The following is a 21,234-nucleotide window of genomic DNA, read 5'->3' on the forward strand; positions in this document are numbered from 1 at the left end:
TCAAGATCCAGACCAAATATTAAAGAGAGGGTCCCCTCGTCGGAAAATAGAATAATTAGCTTTATGTCAAAATAACTCCACCAATTGGAGACTGTATCGTCAAACTTCGCTAATCGAAGGTTATAGATAGCAAACATCGTCAAACTCCGCCAATCGGAGGCTGTACATAACAAACATCGTCAAACTCCGCCAATCGGAGGCTGTACATGGCAAACATCATCAAAATCCGCCAACCGGAGGCTATACATAGCAAACATCGATCGAATTCCGCCAATCGGAGCCTGTATAAAAGCAAAAGAAGCAACACTCCGTCAATCGGAGACCACAACATTGTGACGTCACCAATGCTCCACCGACCGGGGGAATGCAAGAACGACGAGGCTTTTATACACTAACAATAATATGTTACATTACAAGCTTTACAAAGCCGGATACAGGCTTTTACTTTACAATAGCCCCGCCAAGCGGAGGTCTACATTACAAGTTTTACACAGCCGGATACAGGCTTTTACATTGCAACAGCCCCGCCAGTCAAGGGCCTTTACATTACAAGTTACTTTACCTACATCACATTTACAACACAAAAAAACGGGGGCATCAACAATCGTTTGGACATCTACACTCTACTTTTTATATTCCAATTTCAATTTATAATTTTTGAACCGCAATATGTACTTTTCACCTTTTTACATGTTTTGCAGGACAACACATTACAACAAGAAACTCCCTCTAAGCAGCAAACTAGGGCAAGTTAGTGCAATGTCAAGCATCACTAGCTACGTCAAGGATTCACTTTCAAAACTCAACTCGAGTCAATTTTCAAAAGTTCAGATAACTCTCTCAGGTCTCACTTCATTATAACCTGACACTGGGGCATTCTTTTAAAAATTCATCCCTCTACCATAAGTCTCCAGTAAAAATTGCTACGGAGCATTTCTCATTCATGTTCTTTAGAACTATATCTCGTCCCTCTATTCATGTTAATCTCTTCAAACCTCACCACCAAAACATTTTTGTATTACCATAATTCGATACTGAGGTAAATTTTTTAACAAAAAATTGCTATGTTCCTGCACTCTGGAACTACACAAGGATATATATATATATATATATATATACACACACACACGCTATGAATTTTTGTAGGAATAATAAAAAAAAGATTTTTAATTATTTATTTTATTTGATAAATTTATTTCATAAATACTATTTTTATATAAAAATTTAAATATTATATTACTACTTACTTTCTCATTTTTCAAATTTCACGTCAAATAAATATTGTTTTTTTAAGGGTAAACTCGACTTTTCTAATTAAATATAATTTCTATTATAGCGATAAATATTTTTCGATATTTTTTTTTCAAAACTAGGAAGACTTAATTAATTAATGAGTTGCTAATTTATATTAATTTTATTTTTTTTAATCACTAATTTTATCAAATAAGCTAGTCTTGCAAAATTATTGTTTTTTAATTTAATAAATTATGGCTATTTAATAAAAAGAGGTTATAGTTTAAATGGACCTAATTTGAGCAAGTTTTGAGCAATCCAAGTCTTTTAATTCGGCCAATCCATGCATGCCACATAAGAAACACATGGATTGTGCTTCTTCAAATTCAATCTCATCCGTCCGATTTAATCTAAGGGCCCAATTTAATTCAACATTTATATATATATTTATTATTATTATTATTATTATATATATATATATATATATATATATATATATATATATATATAACTCTCGATTAATTTTGACCGTCCGATCAAACGATCAGACGGCCCAAAATAACCAAGACCTTTTAGCCTTCCCAAAATAGACTCCACCGCCCCTATGCTTTCTTCTTTCCCAGAATTGCCTCATATACTCTGTATTTTGCCCAGAGATCACGTTCACCCTCCCCTGTCATCTTCCCCAAAGATCACCTCAACAATCTTCATTTTTCGAGAAATCGGATGCTCCAGGTTCCTCTCCATGGCCGCCCCCACGTGCTCCCCCATCCCTTTCGTCAGAGAACGTCTCTGGGCCGTCGGAAAAATGCCCCCATCAGTCACTCAACCCTCTCAAATCGACCTGAAAAGATCGATTTTTCTCCCCCTGCATGATTTCTTTGTTGTTTCCTCTGAGAGTTGCGTTTCCAAGAATTCAAAATTTGAATTCTTGGAGCCCAAATTAGCTAGAAAAGGGAACCATTTGGTTCTCATAAAAGGGATCCGAAATTATCCAAAAATAATTCAAAAATCGATCGAGCTAAAACATACTTTAATTTTTTTTAGAGTTCAAAACTTTTTCATCTTTTGGTCCTTCTCTTTCGACCTTAAATTGGAGTCCGGAGAAGAGTGATCGGAATCCTTGACGTTAGAGCCCTTGTTTGCTGCCCCCAGAAAGGTACTGTACCTCGCCCTTATTTTTTTCAGATTCCAATTGGTTCCCTTTTTTGGGTTGATTTTCGACAATTAAAAATGGGTTGTTAATCTGCTTGTCTCCTACTTTTATGTATAGTGAAGTTCTTTTTTCTTTCGTTAATATATATATATATATATATATATATATATATATATATATATTACCTTTGTTGTTGCTTTGATTTGGATATGATAGGTATATATGGATGGCTGAAATGTTAATATCATTTAAGCTTTCTCGACCATAATATAGCCTAATCTAAATTCGAAAAGTGTTGGTTTAATTTTGATTATGAAAAGCGTTTGTTTGATGTTGTAGTTTTAATATTTTTACTTTCTTAGTCGACTCTCCTGTCTATTCTAAATTCGTGGTCATTTGGTTTAACATTCTCAGCAGTCATGTTGCGGTGTTGCTATGATTTTCCATTCTAAATATGTTATATTGAGTGTTTGGATGATCTTTTTTGGCTGCCTATATCTTTAAATTTAACGAACTTGGTATATGAAACTTTATGGTATGTATAACAAATCAATTTCAAACAGTGAGTGAATTGAATCAGAGATACTTGTCTCATATTGGTTTTTGGCTACTTTCCATCCCAAAGTGGAAACATGTACATAGTAAAACAAAACCAGTACTATGACCATACTTAAGCCTACACCTAGTTGTATTAGTCAAAATAAATTTAAATGACTTTTCCATCCCTTTCCCCTTCTTTACTTATTTTGATTCAACAGTTTAAATGTCATGTGCCCCTTTTTACTCCGAAGGATCTAGTGGAGTTGTCTCTAAAGTTTATGAAACTGTTGGTCTTATAAAAGTTGATATCACTGTCTTGTGTGTATTCATGTTTGTTTGTATATTCACATTATTGCACCATTTAATTGATCACTAATATTTATCTTCTTTTCGTCTTCTTATGTTTCATGTACAACGGGAGAGCTGGAGTTTCTACTTTGGAACTCATTATTAGCCTAAGATATTAGGCCAACAACAATTAGTATCATCGTAACGCTTGGAGTCTCGCAAATTAGGAGTCCAATGTCTTCTTAGTCTTTCTTTCATTGTCCTACTTATGTTGTTTTGATATGTTGGCTAATATTTACTTACAAGTTTTTGATATATTGCTTGTCTTTTATTTTGAAGATTACTTATGTGAGCTAATATTATTTGTTTATGGATTTAGCTGAAACACTTTTAGAACAAATGATACAAAAAATATTTTCTTAAAAAATGGGTTAGCATTTTTACTTATAACATTCTTTCAGGTCTTTTAAGTTGAAAAGAGGGGGCTTATAGTTTAAAAGTTTCCAAATGAAGTTTCAAAGGGGATAAACTAATATTTGTTTAGGCATAATTCATCGCTTAGACCTCCAAATGAATTTGAAACTAGTTTAAAGGCTAAAGCAATTACCCTTTAGAAATATATTCATGGCTAAGATATTTACCCTTGAAAATACATATTTTTAAAAAACAAGTAGGAAAGTAGGCCCTTATATTTTATTAACCAAAAAAAAATAATGTAAATTATAAGTTAAGTTGCATTAGTTAGGCCTATTTCATATTCTTTTACATCTCTCATATCCCCTCATACATTTGATAATTATTTAACATAGACGATACTTTTCAATTAGGTTATTCGTTAATATTTTTTCTTATTTATAAAAGCATAACTTTTTCAAAGAAGTTTAAGTTTGAGTAATATTTCAAATATTAAATACCTATTTTATAAACTAAGTGTTTAAAGTTTAAGTTTAAAAATACATACTTTGAGAGTTTAAAAGTGCATTAGTTTAGGTCCAAAAAGTCCTTTTAAAATATTACTTTCAAAAGGAAAAGAAACATTATTTTAGAAAGGGCCAACACAAATGTTAATAGTTTTGTTAAAATTATTACTTTTGTCTTAAAGATACATACGACTTAGCTCATTTTTTAAAAAGTAGGACCAAAGTATTTCAAGTTCAAATTCGCAAAAAAAAAGAATATTTTTCTTACTTATCACTACTCATTTCCATTTTTTTTTAGCACAATTGCTCTTCATGCTATTATAAATTTCCCAACTTGTTTTCTTGGTTTTTTAAAAAAAAGGGCTCGTGAAAAAAAAAAACTTATACAAATTTATTCATTTTGTTATCTTTATTAACCTAAGTTTGACATTTATTAGTTTTAATAATTCCTTAAAGGATTCTTAACCTTTCCCTTTAGGATAATCCAAATCTCTCGCCTAGAATTACATAATTTAAATAGACCATTAAGAGTTACTTTAGCATTATTTAATTTAATATTAGATGCACTAATTCATTATCTTTGAAATGGTTAGGCGAGTTTTTTACCTCCTTTTAAAACTAAAGGTAGAAGAATAAAGATTTGGGGATGGGACTGTCACGACCCGAGCCTACACCCTGGACGTGGCCGGCACTCGAAGACCATTGCTGGTCCCCAAGCGAACCCTCATCCTGGCTTACTACAAGCGGAAAACTGATTCAAGCATACAAAGCTTAAAAACTGAAATAAAAGTTCATAAAACTTAAATATAAACTTTAAGTCCAAAGAAAACTCTGTATAATAAAATATATACAACTCGCCATAAAAAGGCAACTTTAGTCTTTAAAACATTTAATAAAATAAATGATACAGACTTCTCAACTGTACTGACTATCTATGAAGCCTCTAACTGATAAAGATGGAAGTCGGGACAAGACCCACGACATCTTAACAACTGATATAACTGAAAGGTAAATGAAATCCTCTGAAAGCAAGGAGGCTCACCATAGCTAACACGAACTCTCAGATGTATCAACAAAGCTCCTGTTGATGATCCTGAATACATGTGTCTGCATCATGAAAAGATGCAGGCCAAATGGCTCAGTACGTGGAATGTACGAGCATGTAAGAGGAATTCTAAAACATAAACATAAGCTTGAAACTTGATAGAAATGAAACATACTTACCTCTTCTCAAACTTACTCAACTCAAGGAATACTCAAGGGTACTCAAAACTACTCAAACTTACTCAACTCAGAAGTACTCAAGGATAAGATACTCAACTCCGAGATTAGATACTCAACTCAAGGATATAATATTCGACTCAAAGATATGATATTCGACTCTGGATACTCAACTTTGAATACTCAACTAAATATGACTGAACTCATTTCAATATAAAGCAATTTAAAACAAGTGCAATATAAAGAAATAAACTGTTTAAAAACATGCTGTCAAATCTGTGTGTATGCAAGGATACAACATAACTCTGAAATGTATATAAAAATACAATAAACTGATGTATATAAAAATACAATAACTTCTGTGGGAGTTTCTCTAACCGACAACCATCACATAAGAGCTATAGTGATGATACAACGATCTACCTCACGCTGCCAGCGCATCCTATACCCGGCCAAAGGTATAGGACCTGAACTACTAATGGATCCACTAGTCTATGTGAAAAAGGTTCATCTAAAAAGTATGACCCTTTTCTACCCATGATGGCTACATGGTTTATGGGGGCTGTGAGTTGTCTGAACTCTCCCCCATATCGGTGCTCAATACTACTCCCAAAATATACTAGCTCTTATGTTTTAAAAACATACTTTTTTTCTGCTGATTTGAGATAATTGCTCAAAAACTTAGCTCAAAGGCTATCTTGGAAATCTCAGTTTCCCTGTTTGCTTCATTTAGAAAGCTATTACTCTTTTCTGAAAACTAGCCCGAAAGCCCTTTGGAAATCTCAGTTTCCGTTCTTATTTAAATGTGAAAACATTTATAAACTCTTTGGGAATACTTAGTCCCCATATACTTTTGAAGAAAAGGACTTCAAACTTTACTCTTTACTCTTTACTGAACTCAAAACTTAAGTCTTTAAACAAAGTTAAAACGTTTGTAAAAGACTTCTTAAAATATGGTTCATACCGAATTATGGACATGAACTACTAAATGCAAGGTTTTCAATAACCATAGATAGAACTCAAATACTTGGAACTCAAGAACTTCAATGATACTACTAATTTCAAGAATGCTCAACTCAGAGGGTTCATGCGAAATTATGAGCATGAACGACTCAACTCAAGGACTCAAAGATACTTCTCTTCTCAAGACTGCTCGACTTATAGGATTCATGCGGAATTATGGGCATGAACAATTCAACTCAAAGACTTTATGGGTAACATGTAATAGTCCCATGCTTAGAAATATAATCTCAAAGGGGATTAGGAACTCAATATTCAAGACTTAGAACTTGAAGATACTACTCCTCTCAAAGATACTCAACTTCTGGAGTTCATGCGGAATTTTGGGCATGAACGACTTGACTCGTAAGTCTACATAACATTATGAAACTCATGTATGTGACTCTTCTCATTCTCTGACTTGCTTCCTCAAATCTTAGTTCAAATCGATAGTTGATCTCAAAGGATTCACAATTGAACTCAAAGGCTTTCTTGAACTCTACTCTTAACTCTCTCTTGAATTTGAATTATGAATTTAAGAGTTATGATTCATGATATGAAGGATATCAATAACAATATAGATATTCGATAATTAGGAATAGAACTTTTAAAAGAAACATGAATTCAAGAACTCAAAATCAACTTATCTCAAGAATACTCAATCTAGGGAAAGTATCCTAGATTACTCTTTTTCTGATCTGAAAGTAGATGTAGGGCGTGAGGACGAACTAGTCCAACACTATGATAGCCTTACATACCTAGAAGAACAAGATTCTTGAAGAATCTTTAATAATCTTAAAGAAGAACTTGATTAGAAGCCTTGAAACCCTAGCTTGAAGGTAAACAATCAAGAAGACCTTTCTTGAGATTCTCGAGTTAGTTTATTAAAATCTCTATAGCCAAAAATTATGATTTTCATGAATGAAGATGTAAATCTGACTGTTTTGAGCCTTTTATTAGTCAATAATTTCATTTATGGTTTCTTGGAGGTAAAAAGACAAAAATGACTCTTTTAAATATTTTCCCGTCGGCTAATTCGTAACAGCACTGTATAGGTTACTAAAATAGTCATAACTTTTTACTCATATATTGGATTGACGTGAAACTGGTGGGGTTGGAAAGTAGATTCAATTACCTTTAATTGGATAGGCTATGGCTCACGTAACTCTTAATATTTTAAGAGATATGGTCGTTTAAAGTTGACCTAAGCAGAATCTTACTTCAAAACTTAATGAAACTTCAAGAACACTTATCAATAACTCATCAAGAACTCTAATCTTTAAATTTCAAGAACGAAATTACGCTGAATAAATCATGATTGGCGTGTGGGTGAAAGAACCCAACACTATGGAAGCTTACATACCTCTTAGGGATCAAACCCATGGCGAAAATCCGCAACAAGATGCAAGAATCTCGACGAACGCTTTCATCCTTTTTCTTTTCTCCTCTTTTCTCTTCTTGAATTCTCAACTAAAACCCTAGGCGTATTTTAGGATTAAAAAACTGAACCTAATAGGATTAGACCCTTGAAATATTATTAAAAACGAATTAAATCTGGTTGGGTAAGGAAAAGACCAAAATACCCCTCTTTATTTTCGGCTAACTTTCCTTAACTGGACAACCTAACTTCAAAAGGTCATATCTCACTCATCCGACCTCGAAACTTAGCAAACTCAGCGGCGTTGGAAAGATAATTCAAATATCTTCCCTACGGTATCTGGTAGCACACCTAATTCATCCTGAGCTAGGAATTATGGTCACTTGAAGTCGACCCAAAACTCATACTTAAGCATATCTTGCAAAATTTCAGATTTTGCTATTTCCAATTTAATTCTTTTTGAAACTCAAGGTGCTACATCTAGTGACCTTAACACTTACGAAATTTTAAATTTCTTGGTAAAATCTCACTCACTACGAAGAACGGTTCGAGTGTTAGTTCGAAAATTTTCTGGGGTGTTACAGGGACGCCAATAATTAGGCCTATTTTATATTCTCTACATCACCCCTTTATGAATATATATATACATATATGTTATAATCACTTTTTTAAATCAAACATTGCTAAAAACATTTTAATCTTTTAACATGCTATTTCAAAATTTTAGATATGACAACAGGTTCAAATACAAGGTACATACATATATATGTCATACACATAAAGGTATATATTCTATATTTTTCTCTATATAATCTACTATTTTTTTAATCTACTATCCCGAATGTTATTTATTTATTTTTTTATAATTTATTCCTACACTTTACATATATTATTTTACTAAATCTAATCTATCGTTGACTTATCCTTACATGTAAATAAAAATAATAAACATTCACATGTTTTAAACTTTTACATATATATACTACACTTTATAATAAACATGTTTAAGATCACAAACCTTTATATAATATTTTAACATCTAGTATCATTTATTTTTTGTTTATTTTTTTTAGAAAACTCCATTCTATATATTTTCATTCAAATTACACGTCACATATTACTACATATTTACACCCAACTACTATCTTATTTCACGTCTTAATAAGACGACATATTTTGCAAATTCAACATCTATGTATTTTTAGGATAAGTTTATTATGATACAACTATTTTTTTTTTTACATATGAATTTATCATACATTTATTTATTTATTTATTACCGTATGATAAACATACTACTATTAATTTTATAGACATATATACGTCGTACCTTGTATTTTACTCTTTTCTTAAAATGATAAAATTTACTTACCATTGATTTTTAAAGAAAAAATAAATAAACAAGTTTTCCTAATCATATTTTCCTAAATTGAGTTTAAGGACTATCTTCGGATAGCCTCTGAGGGATGCTTAACACCTTCCCCTCGAGTAACCAAAACTCTTACTCAGAATCTCAGAGTTTACATTTACATATTTAAAAAATGATTTTCCTAATATTTTCCTTAAAATTTAGGTGGCGACTCTAAAACTAAAAACAATTTTTTTTCAAAATCAGAGTGACAGTCATATTATGTTGTGAACTGTTTCGACTGGTTCGAAATAGGTTGCGACATTGAGTAGCCTCTAAGAATTCTAATTGAAACTGAACACACCTTCTAGAGTCTCAATTCGAATTGAATACGTCTTGTAAAGTCCCATATAATTTCAATGTCTACAAATGCCCCCTGCTTCAGGCTTGTCGGAGTGTAGACTTGATGAAACTTAGAGACGAGGCTTGAAGTACTCATTCTTCCACCTTTGCAACTTCAGATTTTCAAATTTAATTTATGAGAGAAGAGATGAAGGGCAGATTTGGTCCCACTGGGTGTGCCAATTTGTTTGCAATATATTTAAAGTGACAGAAAATAAATTACAATCACAAAAAATGAAGAAACATAATTTTATTCATCAAGATTGCGGGTACAATTCTATTGATCCCTTGATTTTACTCTCCTAAGATTTATCCATGATTCGATGGATGTTAGTGCCGTATTTCTCGAATTTGAATGATTTGGACTTGATTTCTATAATTCGAGGGCCGTTAGTGGCGAACTTCTCGAATTAAGATGATTTGGATTTGATCGCTTTATAAATATTCATGAATTTGCGGAATATTTGAGATCTTGATCTCTAAAAATACCCAAGAGTTTGTGGAATATTTCGAGATGCCTCTTAAGAGAATTTAATACCCTTTATATAGGCATAAACTAGGGTTTATTGAGTAGCCTCTAAGAATTCTAATTGAAACTGAACACACCTTCTAGAGTCTCAATTCGAATTGAATATGTCTTATAGAGTCTCACAAAATTTCAATGTCTACACGCATAAATAGACAAAAAAAATCCATTGATCATCGATATAAGAGACCATTTTTTTTTGGTAATAAGATATAAGAAACTTAACAGTACCTACGACAATATTATAATTAATTTGTCACTATAAAAATCCATATGGCTTACAATAAATCACTAGTACCAACTGATTAAAATATATGTGTGATTATTAAGTGTTAGAACGTCGAGACAAATTAAATTAGGGACCATTCTCCCACTATAATTATTATTATTACTATATATGTTTTCTCTATTTGTTTTCTTTGGTACATAAGATTTAACATGAGATTTGTACAAAACGGACCTATAAAAATGACTTGGCAAGGAATAGGATCTTATCTATATGTAAAAACACGTTTTTCCTCACATAATAAGGGGACAATATTATTAATTGCAAAAGCTAGGGGTCAAAAAGTACAAAAATAAATAAATAAATTATCTATCTCTCTCTATATATAGTAATTGTTGAATCCTTTAAATTTTTTGCATATTTACTTTTTTGTATTTTGAATTTCGTTAATGAAAAATTCTAACTTCACTAATCTGATAGAGCTATATGAGAGTTCTAGGTGACCAGAAAAGGATCTCTCTCTATATATATATAATATATATAATGATATATTTGAACTGCTCAATAAGTAAAAAGATATGTGAATTCAAATTTATAATGTATAAATCTGAAATTTTTGATTAAAAATGAAAAAGTATGTCCCACTACAGCCATGAGAATTCTTGTCTTTTGTGTAGTCATTTTACAATGGTATATATACATGTTGTATTATAATAATTTGGAGATATTTTGATTTTTGTTTTTTTTTCTATTTGTAGAACACGTTTATTTTCACACACGATATATCTATAATTTTTTATAATATGGTTCAGTGGGGGCTATTGCAAGGTTTTGGAAAGGGGAAATGGAAAAATAAAAAAGAAATACCTTTCAAAACAAACAAGTAAAATAACACAACAGTTTAGAAGCAAAAATATTTTTTTCTTTTTGTTTTTGTTAGTGACACTTATGGATTATTGCATTTAGAAAGATCTTAATTTAATTATGTGTTTCTTTTTTCCTTTTCTATTCTATACTTTGTATATTTTACAAAATACTTTTTTTTAAAAAATAAAAAAAAATAAAGACTCATAGACCCACTTTGGTATTATTATATGATTCATGATGATTCTGACAGATACTGAAAAATAATGAAAACAAATGTTACAAATTAAAGCTGAAAATTACCAAATATAGTTATAGTCACAGAGACATATTTTTGGCATTACATAATAAAATGTAAACTTTAATTTGTCTGCTATATAGGATATACTCCTTGTGAAGCTCTACTGTTTAGGTGCATGAATCATATCCTAAAAGGATTTCAGTATATCACGTGTTGAGATAGATTCAAAATTTAAAAAGTATATTTTTTTACGATAATTTTGAGTAATTCTATCCATTTTAACTACGATAATTTTAATAATTACTTTTTTTTATTCGTTGAAATTCAGTTCAATCTTTATAGAGTTTCCGAGATATGTCCTTACGAAATTTTGATATAACATGCGAAGTTGATTAAGCGAGAAGTTGTGATTGAGAAAATCCCGCCCAATAGTCCCTCTACGCTACTAATGCCCCGAAGATGGGACGGAAAGCTCCAGACGAAGACAACATATAAGTACTATTATGATGAAATTATCTATTACACACTTAAATTATGCGAGAGTTCTATCATCCTCACAGACTATTTAGTGATAGGTTATTATTGAATGTTATAGTTTTTTCTTTTCCTTATAGTGGATAAAAATTGCTCAAGATTGTATTAAAAATAAAGAAAACAATTCAATATAGGACATGTAACATGGTGCGGTGATGTCCTAATTCCATTTAATTAACTGCATATAATTTAACTATTAAACCTAACTAACATGCCACTTGATAGATTTTTAGCATGTGTTGTATTAGTTTTTAATACTAAAATGTCTTAGGTAACCCATTCAAATCCTAAAGTGTACGAATAATTAATTCAATATCACAAGTAACTTAAAAAGCATAAAATTCTAAACTTATAAAATTATGAATTTATCGTTACGTAATGTATTTATTCTAATATAAGTGATATCTAGGTTACTTCTCGCGCATCTCATATTTTGATGATTTTTAGAACACTTGTTGTCCTAGAAAATTATCAAGGGAAGACTATTATGAATCAATAATTCTTTCATCCATAGATTCATCTAGTAGTATATAGAGGTAATTTTTAATCTTATATACATAATATAATTTTTTGCAAGGGTAATCGCGTCGGTTGAACATACATGTAATCTCTCAAATGAGGGTCACCAATGGCAGAGGCGGATTCAGAATTTTCATTCAGGGGGTTTAAAAAATAAAAGTATAAATGTGTGAATAAGCCAACAAAACACAATTCCAAAAAAGTAGTAGTATATAGTTTATAGGTACAAAAAGTTAGTTCCGTTACAAAAGACCTTTTAGCATGTTTGAATTTTTTTGGGTTTAAATCTACTCTTTTAGCACTTTTTTTTTACAAAAAAAAAAAGTGAAAAATTAGTCTTGAAACTAAATGAAGAGAAGCTTAAAAAAACATTATTTAAAAAAAAATAAAAATGTGAAAGATTGATCCTGAAACTAAATAAAGAGACGCTAAAAAAATTAAATGTTTACAATGGGATTTGAACCCAAGAACGCAAGGGTCAATTTAAAAAGAGATCTATCACTACGCTACAACTTGCTTTTTATTCATAAGAGGGTTAAAAACTAATATATCTACATAAATATAGAAAATTTACCTTTTATATGCAGTGTAAGTTTTTGTCGATGGGGTTAGGGTGAACCCCTTGGAACCCACGTGGGTCCGCCCCTGAATGGTCACAGATTCAAAAATATCCTGCATATTTTTTTTGTCCGAACTGGTCACGCAAAACTTGTTTAGTGTGGCTTACATATTATTACACTTGAGCATGTCATTACATCCAAAGTCGCTAAAACTTCTAACTATATTTATATAAAGTGTTGATTATAAATATTTATATTTATTATTGTTTCTAAATATAATATTGGCGGCAATTATATTATTGTTGTAAAATCCTTTATTATTGTAGTGTGTAATGGTACTATACTAGCATGACATTGAAGAAAAATAAATAAAGACTTAAAATATATGATCTAAAACCAGTTATAAATATTTGTGTGACTATAAATTTATTATGTTAAAATTAAGTTATTTCTACGTGAAATAATATAGTAACATTCTTTTAAAGATAAACTATAAAAGGAAAAATATATCGTATAAATTAAAAGGCAAAGGACAATTAAAACAAGAATATTCTTGCTATAGAAACTTGAAGAAAAAGATAAGATTATTGACTAGATTAAGGGAATAAGATTCTCATTTTATTAAATCTCCTATATTATTTTATTATTTTTATTTATTTATTTTTTAAAATGTTTTTTGAGAAGGTTTCCCAGTCAAGGGGAAGTGGTCTTACATATTATGTATTTATGTTAGGTAATTGTTTGGATATCAGATTTTGACTATAGAATCAGTCCAATTTACAAATCTTGGGTTCCAATGTATAATTATTTCATCATCTTTTTGACCAATTTTTTCTTCTCCCTTTTCTCTATTTATATTTAATTTCATATAAATTTAACTCTACTCTGGCTACGACACCTGTTTTAATAGAATCTATGCAAGGAATATCGTAATTAAAATAATATAAAAATTTGTCGCTAGATATTTGATCAGATAGGATTATTTGATTCCTATAGAATGTGTTACTAAAACGTCTCTAGAAGAGATAAGGTTGAGCAAAGCTAGAAATGATTATTCATGGGTTGGATGATAAAAATTAATTTTTCCATTGCAAATGAGCAAGGAATATTCATATTTTTGTTAAACAGAATGGATTGAACTCATTATTTATTAGGCATTTTTCAAGAGTAAGTGGTCTTATAGATTATGTTAGGATTAGGTTTGGATATCAATTTTTTTTGGACTGGAAATCAAGAAATTAGCCCAAGCATGAAAACTTGGTCCAGTCCAATATGTAACAAGCAAGCCCAACAATTTAGTCCCCTCCCCCCCCCCCCCCCCTTTTTTTTTTTTTCTGGGGACTCAGTAATATTTAGCGAGTTTATCATTTCCATGGCTTTCCCTTTTTCGGGTTGCTCCTCAAACCTCCGGGCTTCGAGTGGTGATCTTCACTTGGATCGGCTCTATCGCTCCAAGTTTCTATCCCAAGCAAGCCCAAAACTCAGGTCCTCATCAAGTGTTAGTTTTTGCTTGGGTCGGCTCTGAGGCTCTGGATCGGGGAGAGATTGTTATGAGATAATGATTAATAAAAACAATAACAACGATAATTTTTTTTATTATCTGTCAGTATTTATACTAAATTATTTTAACTTATCATGATTTAATAACGTAAAAAAGAATGTATTAAGTGGATTTTTATTTTTTTTTGGTCCACACAAGAAATGGCCACAGCTAGACAGCTACAAGTTGTCCAATGTCACACTAATATTACTCTTTTCGTGTCAAATTATATGTTATATTTTTCTTTTACATATTTCTTAAATAAATTTTTTTAAAACTATATTTTAGTTAAGTAGAGTAAATTTTTTCTTCATTAAATATTTATTTTATCGAAGTGATTGTAGTACTCAAGAGTAAATAATTTTAGGAATAGAATAAAATAAAATAAATAATTAGTTTGTTTTAAATTTTTAAAATGATAAATAATTTGAGACGGAAAATATATAGACACAGCTCATAGATGGAGAGTAGTTCTGGGGTTTGTGGTTGGACAACAATATACTTGTGAATGTGAATTGGACCCAAAAAAAAACAATAATACACTTGTCAATTGGACCAAAAATTAAATATATACTTGTGAAGGTCATTATTGCTACATGACTAAATTCACATATCCATTTCTATCATATTTATATTTATATTTGATTAGTTTTTTTCAAAAGGATTTTTTTTTTTGAAGTTTTATTAATTAAGAATCCTTCACTCAACATTCATGGTATGTCTTGATGATCAATAAAGTGATTGAGAGCTATGAGATCCGGAGATAGCTAGAATAAATCCTACAATGCATGAATTCAAATGTCATAACTTTTTAATTATGACTTTTCATACGACATATTTAAAAATATAAGATTAAGACATTTTAATATATTCTATATAATTTTAATTTAAAATCATAATATTTTTTCTTAAATTTTGTATCAAATTAAAATGAAGGAAGTATTACACCTTGTTTGATGGTTGTTACTCGTTATATTATATTGTATTGTTAGTCTAAATATAATATTTGTTTTGATTGTTACTTAAATTCTATTGTATCGTATCTTTTAAATTCATCGTTACGTAACAACGAAAAAATCCATTTTATATAACGACTCATATATAATGGTATCGCGTTGTTACATTAATATTTTCTTCTCATTTTGTCTCTACTTATTATAAAAATAATTCTATTTTACTATCATTTACCATGCCATTTCATAGTATCTCTATTCCATACACTATAATTTTTTGTAGATTTATCATTGAAATTATGAATATGTAACATCATCCAATTAACGATGAAAAATGATACAATCTATTCAAACATTGTATTCAATAAAATAATATAATATAATACAATATATTATGAAACAATACATAATAACAAAGTGTTATATCCCTCAAAAATGGAATTGGAGGAAGATTGAATCATAATTTCCTGGTGGAAAGTGAAGAAAATTGAGAGCTAAAAATCTCTCCTACTTTCTACTTTTGCAATTAATGTGCCAGCTCTCTTGCTTCTTACTATTATTATATTACTGTTCTCCATACTTTTTTGAAAATTTTGTTAAAAAAGAAAAAAGAAGAAGAGAGAATTCATATGCTAATTGGAACTACATTGTTGAATCCCTATGTTTCAGAAATCTTGAATTTTCAGCAGAACCAAGTTCAAAAGGTACTACTATTACTAATATATCCATATTTTCTTCAATTTCTAAATAAATTGCAATCATAAATAAAATACTAAGAAACATAATTTTATTGATCGAGATTGTGAGTACAATTTTGTTCCTCCTTATTGTTCTGTCATAAAAGATGGATATTTCTCGAACGAGGATGATTTGGATCTTCATAAATTTGCGGAATATTCGAGATGTGTATTACCCTTTATATAGACATGAATTACAGATTATGATTGAATAGCCTCCAAGAATACTAACTGAAATCGAATAAACCTTGTAGAATCCCAACTAAAATTGAACACATCTTGCAGCCACAAATTTTCAATGCGTACACTCATATTTTGCTTGTTAGGTTTAAAAATCTCATCTTTTTTCACCTTTGTTTCTCATCTGTACCAGTTTTTACAACTTGGGTGTCAACTCTTTCTGCTTAATCTGCAAAACCCCAGAAATGATTTTGTATTAAAAGTTACTTTGTGGTCCTTTATCTCTTTTATATGCTCTATTTTCCAGTTTTTACAATTTGGGTGTCAATGCTTTTTGCTTAATGTGGTAAAATCCCATGAATGATTTTGTATTTTATGTTGTTTTGTGGTTTTTAGCAACTTGGTTTTGGTGATGTGTAGCTGAGATTAGATTTATTTGTATTTGTTTTGTTTGTTATAATGCTTTGATTAATTTAGTGTACCTTTGCTTTTGGAGCTTTTGACATTTTTGTGTTCCCAAAGATTCTGTTTTCTTTTCTTTATCTTTACATTTTTCACTTTCTTTAGTTTTTACCCAATCTGAAAAGGCTAAAATTTTGCATTTGTGTACAGAATCTATATTTCTCTTCTTTATAGTAGCATTCCTTAAGCTCCCGTTTGACAGTAGATTTTAAAGTTGTAAACTTAAAAATTTGAGTTTTTGAAGTTTGTTTGGACATGTATTTTATTTGAAAAAAATTCAATTTGAAGTTTTACGAGTGGAAGTCAACAAAGTCCGAAAACTGGTTTGAGCTAGTTTTTGAGAACATGAAAATATTTGAAGTAATATGATGAAATTTCATGATCAGACAAATATTTGAAGATAATATTTTAAATCTACTCTCAAAATCTATGGCCAAATGCAAGCTTATCTTTAGGACTTTTTACTTCTCATTTTTTGGAAATTGAGCTATAGAAAAGTGTGAAGCCTTGACAACTTATGAGGGCATATTGTTTCCTGTTTTTCTTGTCTTTTTTAATGTTTTTTCAAAGTTCCATGCTTTATGTCTTCATAACTTCATTGTCTTTTTATTGATGAATGAGTCCATAATTTCTATCAATTTGACTTGTATAAATAGAGATAGTTGATACGGAGTTTAAGAAAATATCTTGTATCTTAAATAAAAAAGAGATGTCAAATGTACCAAAATATTCTTTAATCTTCTGATCATAAACATGTCATGTGGAAAGATAGAATTAGAGAGCTACCAAAACAAGGAACGAGACTTTTTTTTTTTTTGAAACGGACTAAAAAGGAAAGTAAGACAAACAAATGAAACCGAGGGAGTATAATATTCATAGCTCACATGCAATTCCCTTTAAACAATGATTTGGTTGATTAGTCTGGTTTCTATACTTGCTGGCATTTCCATCTTCTTATGTACTTTTAAATAAACAATTGCATTAAGTAATATTTTCTTCTTCTTCTTCTTTTGTTTAGCTGTTTTTTCAGTTGACTGCATTGACATTTGACCAAGGACACAGAGAGCTTAGTTATCTCCATTAAGTCCAAAAGCACCTTTCTTGCATTGCTGGAATCTTGTCATTTCAACATTGTTTTGCTTTGCTTGATCATAAATCTGATCTGTGAATCCTGTGAGATCCATTTTATTAGCTTTGCTGTCAATCAGATGGTCGCTTTGTCAGTCTGAGCAAAATGGGGGGTTGTGTGTCGACGAGCAGTAGTACTTGTAGTAGCAGGAGCAATGGAGAAAAAGTTTCACCTGAATGTTTAGGAATAAGCATGTTTAGCCGAAAAAGGAGTAGAAGAACTTTTTCTGATCATGTCATTGCATTGAAGCATCTGAGTTCAATTCCCAATCGGATCTTTACTAATGGCAAGAGCCGCACTTCTTGCATATACACACAACAAGGACGTAAAGGCATTAACCAGGATGCGATGATTGTGTGGGAAGTAAGTCGTGCTTATATGCATAGAACTACCTTTTTGCATCTTTCAAAAATCTGATATTTTACATGAATGTACCCTATGTAGGATTTCATGGCGGAAGATGTGACCTTTTGTGGGGTATTTGATGGCCATGGTCCACATGGTCATCTTGTTGCTCGCAAAGTAAGGGATGCACTGCCCCTGAAGTTAATGTCCTTTTTGCAGTCAGTTGAATCAAAGGGCAATGGTTCTGCTGCCGATTGCTGCAATGAGAATCCAGGATCGGAAGTTGTGGATCCTGATAAGGATCAAGTGAACGCGGATAAAGTGGACACTCAGCGGAGAGAAGCTTTTCTTCAATCGTATAAGGCGATGGACAAAGAATTGAGGTCCCAACCTAATTTAGATTGCTTTTGCAGTGGTAGCACTGCTATTACTCTAGTAAAACAGGTAGGTGGAGTCACATTAGTCATTACTTTCCTCATGCTATTTTTTCCATTTCTGAGCTTATTATTGTTCTTTTCTGTTTTAAGGGTTCAAACCTTTATATGGGCTATATTGGTGATTCACGGGCAATCTTGGCATCAAAGGATGACAATGATTCGATGGTCGCAGTCCAGTTGACTGTTGATCTGAAGCCTGATTTACCTAGTATGTCTCTTTTATAGTGAATCTTTCATAACGTTTAACCATTTCAGAGTCCCTATTAGATAATCTAGTATTTTCGTTGCCAGAGGAAGCTGAGAGGATAAAACAGTGTAAAGGTCGGGTTTTTGCATTGCAAGATGAGCCAGAAGTGCAGAGAGTTTGGTTGCCATTTGATAATGCCCCTGGATTAGCAATGGCTCGAGCATTTGGCGATTTTTGTGTGAAGGACTATGGGGTAATATCTGTACCAGAATTTTCTCACCGGGTTCTTACAGAGAGGGACAAGTTCATTGTTCTTGCTTCTGACGGGGTATGTTAAGCTGTCTGAATCTCTATATAAGTTGCTACCTTAAATTAACTTGTAGAAGTGCTGAAGCCAGCCTGAAATGGTCACTTAAATTACATGAATGAACATGAAAGTTGATTAATCATATACGGTCACTTATTGTTGCTTCCTTGTTAAGATTTTGGAGATTACGTACTCATTAACAATAATCTACCAATGTGAGTTCCAAGCATCAATTTTGACTGGTAACCACATGGCTAAAGAACTAGTATCATTTTCACTTGTGAAGTTAGGTGTGAAGTATTTTCTTCATAAGTACTTGAAAAAAGATATTCCGTCAAACTATTACGGTGGATTGTCTATTATGTAACTTTCCAGGTTTGGGGATTAGAAAGACATTTAGGTTGTCATGCATCTGGAAGATCCAATAGTAGGTGTTTATGTCTGTGCCGAGGAGGAGGATTTGATTAGTGTTACTTTCTGCATCTCCGATCTTGCTATAATAGTCGATCTTAATAATCATTAACATTGTTTTAGTACTTAACAAGAAACTATAAATTGAAGCTAGCTTGAAGAACTTGTGTGTGCCAAGTCGTTATAGCATGACAAAAGACCTTTTATTGATTTCTTTATCACTATGGTTAAATGCATCACTAGTCTAATACATAGTTGCTCGAATTGAGTGTTACAATATTAACATAATGGAGTTGTGCTAGTCATGTTATTCGCACCTTGAAGGATAATAGGAACTTCTCTCAGTTTCCTTAAGGCTAATGGCATAGTTACTCTAATTCTTTCATACCCTTCTGTCTGTTCCAAGTGGCTGTGACGATTGGCTTCAGAGACATTTATTTTTACATTGTCTGCCTATGGTTTATCTATCTCATGCATCGACCTCCACATGTACCAGTGCGTGGGTATGAAGCCATGTTTAGTGAAGTGTTAAAAGGGAACGAGATAGACCTACAAGCACATGAAAGGAAGTTATCTCGAAAGACCTACATGCTCTTAAAATCTATGCAATCTAGCAAAAATAGGACACAATGGAAGAAAACGATTTATACAGGAGATACCAGTGAGCTGTTTAGAATATGTTTTAGTCATGTTAATACGTTTGCTTTAGGTCTTATGTTTTTATAAGTCCTTTAGTTCGGTTAGAGATGTGTATACTGGTAGACAATATAGAGAACATCTAGTAGTTTTTCTATTTTTATTTGATTTTGTATAATATTAGTCTAAGATGAACTTAAATAGAGCGACATGATCAGTGAGGATACATATAGCCAACCTAGCTTGGTTAAGATTGCCTTATAGTTATTGCTGTTGTAGTTGATGAAACAAAGATTATCATGGGAAAAGAACTCCTAGTGATTTAATGTAAACTCTTGATTGCAGGTTTGGGATGTCTTGAGCAACGAGGAAGTGGTCGACATAGTGTCATCAGCGCCTACACGGTCATCAGCTGCCAGAATCCTAGTTGACTGTGCTGCACGCGAATGGAAAATCAAATATCCGACTTCAAAAATGGATGATTGTGCTGTTGTTTGCTTATTCTTGGATGGAAAGATGGACTTGGAATCTGACAATGAGGAGGAGCAATGTCTCTCATCTGCTGCACTTCAGAGTAACCATTCTGGTATTGCTGCTGAATCGGATGACGGGCACAACTCCGAGCCATCTCTACAGAGAAACACTACTGTCAGATCAGCTGAAGAGAACGATATCTATAAACGAGCAGTAGCTGAAGCAGATCAAGAAACCGCAATGACAGAAGATCAGAAATGGTCAGGATTGGAAGGCGTTACGCGAGTCAACTCTCTGGTTCAGCTTCCAAGATTTTCCGATGAGAGGCAAGGACCTTAACTTTGTGTTATTCAATCATGATTGTTGTTATATACAAATTCTTTCGTCTCAAAGTGTCGATAGAGAAAGTAGCATTGGTTCCATCCTCTACATTCCATGCGAATATATTCTTGCTGCAACATTCTAGACATAGAGGATTCAT

General features: G+C 31.6%; 1 protein-coding gene across 1 annotated transcript; it reads left to right on the forward strand.

Moving 5' to 3' along the window:
- Positions 1–17,901: 17,901 nt before the first annotated feature.
- Positions 17,902–21,175, forward strand: LOC125810185 (probable protein phosphatase 2C 1). The gene is made up of 5 exons (XM_049489717.1): positions 17,902–18,319; positions 18,401–18,745; positions 18,829–18,946; positions 19,030–19,253; positions 20,625–21,175. Exons 1-5 carry the CDS (start codon positions 18,062–18,064, stop codon positions 21,090–21,092), a joined length of 1,413 nt encoding a protein of 470 aa, XP_049345674.1. The 5' UTR covers positions 17,902–18,061; the 3' UTR covers positions 21,093–21,175.
- The last annotated feature ends 59 nt before the right edge of the window (positions 21,176–21,234 follow it).

This window comes from Solanum verrucosum, unplaced genomic scaffold (genome assembly GCF_900185275.1).
Source record: "Solanum verrucosum unplaced genomic scaffold, falcon-dt-bn FXZP01000281.1, whole genome shotgun sequence".
Lineage (NCBI taxonomy): Eukaryota > Viridiplantae > Streptophyta > Magnoliopsida > Solanales > Solanaceae > Solanum > Solanum verrucosum.

Excerpts from the sequence above, each read along its gene's own strand:
- LOC125810185 (XM_049489717.1), top strand. The coding sequence starts at position 18,062 with ATGGGGGGTTGTGTGTCGACGAGCAGTAGTACTTGTAGTAGCAGGAGC. Across the intron at positions 18,947-19,029 it reads TCTGAAGCCTGATTTACCTA|AGGAAGCTGAGAGGATAAAA; the intron begins GTATGTCTCTTT and ends TTTCGTTGCCAG. Across the intron at positions 19,254-20,624 it reads TTGTTCTTGCTTCTGACGGG|GTTTGGGATGTCTTGAGCAA; the intron begins GTATGTTAAGCT and ends TCTTGATTGCAG.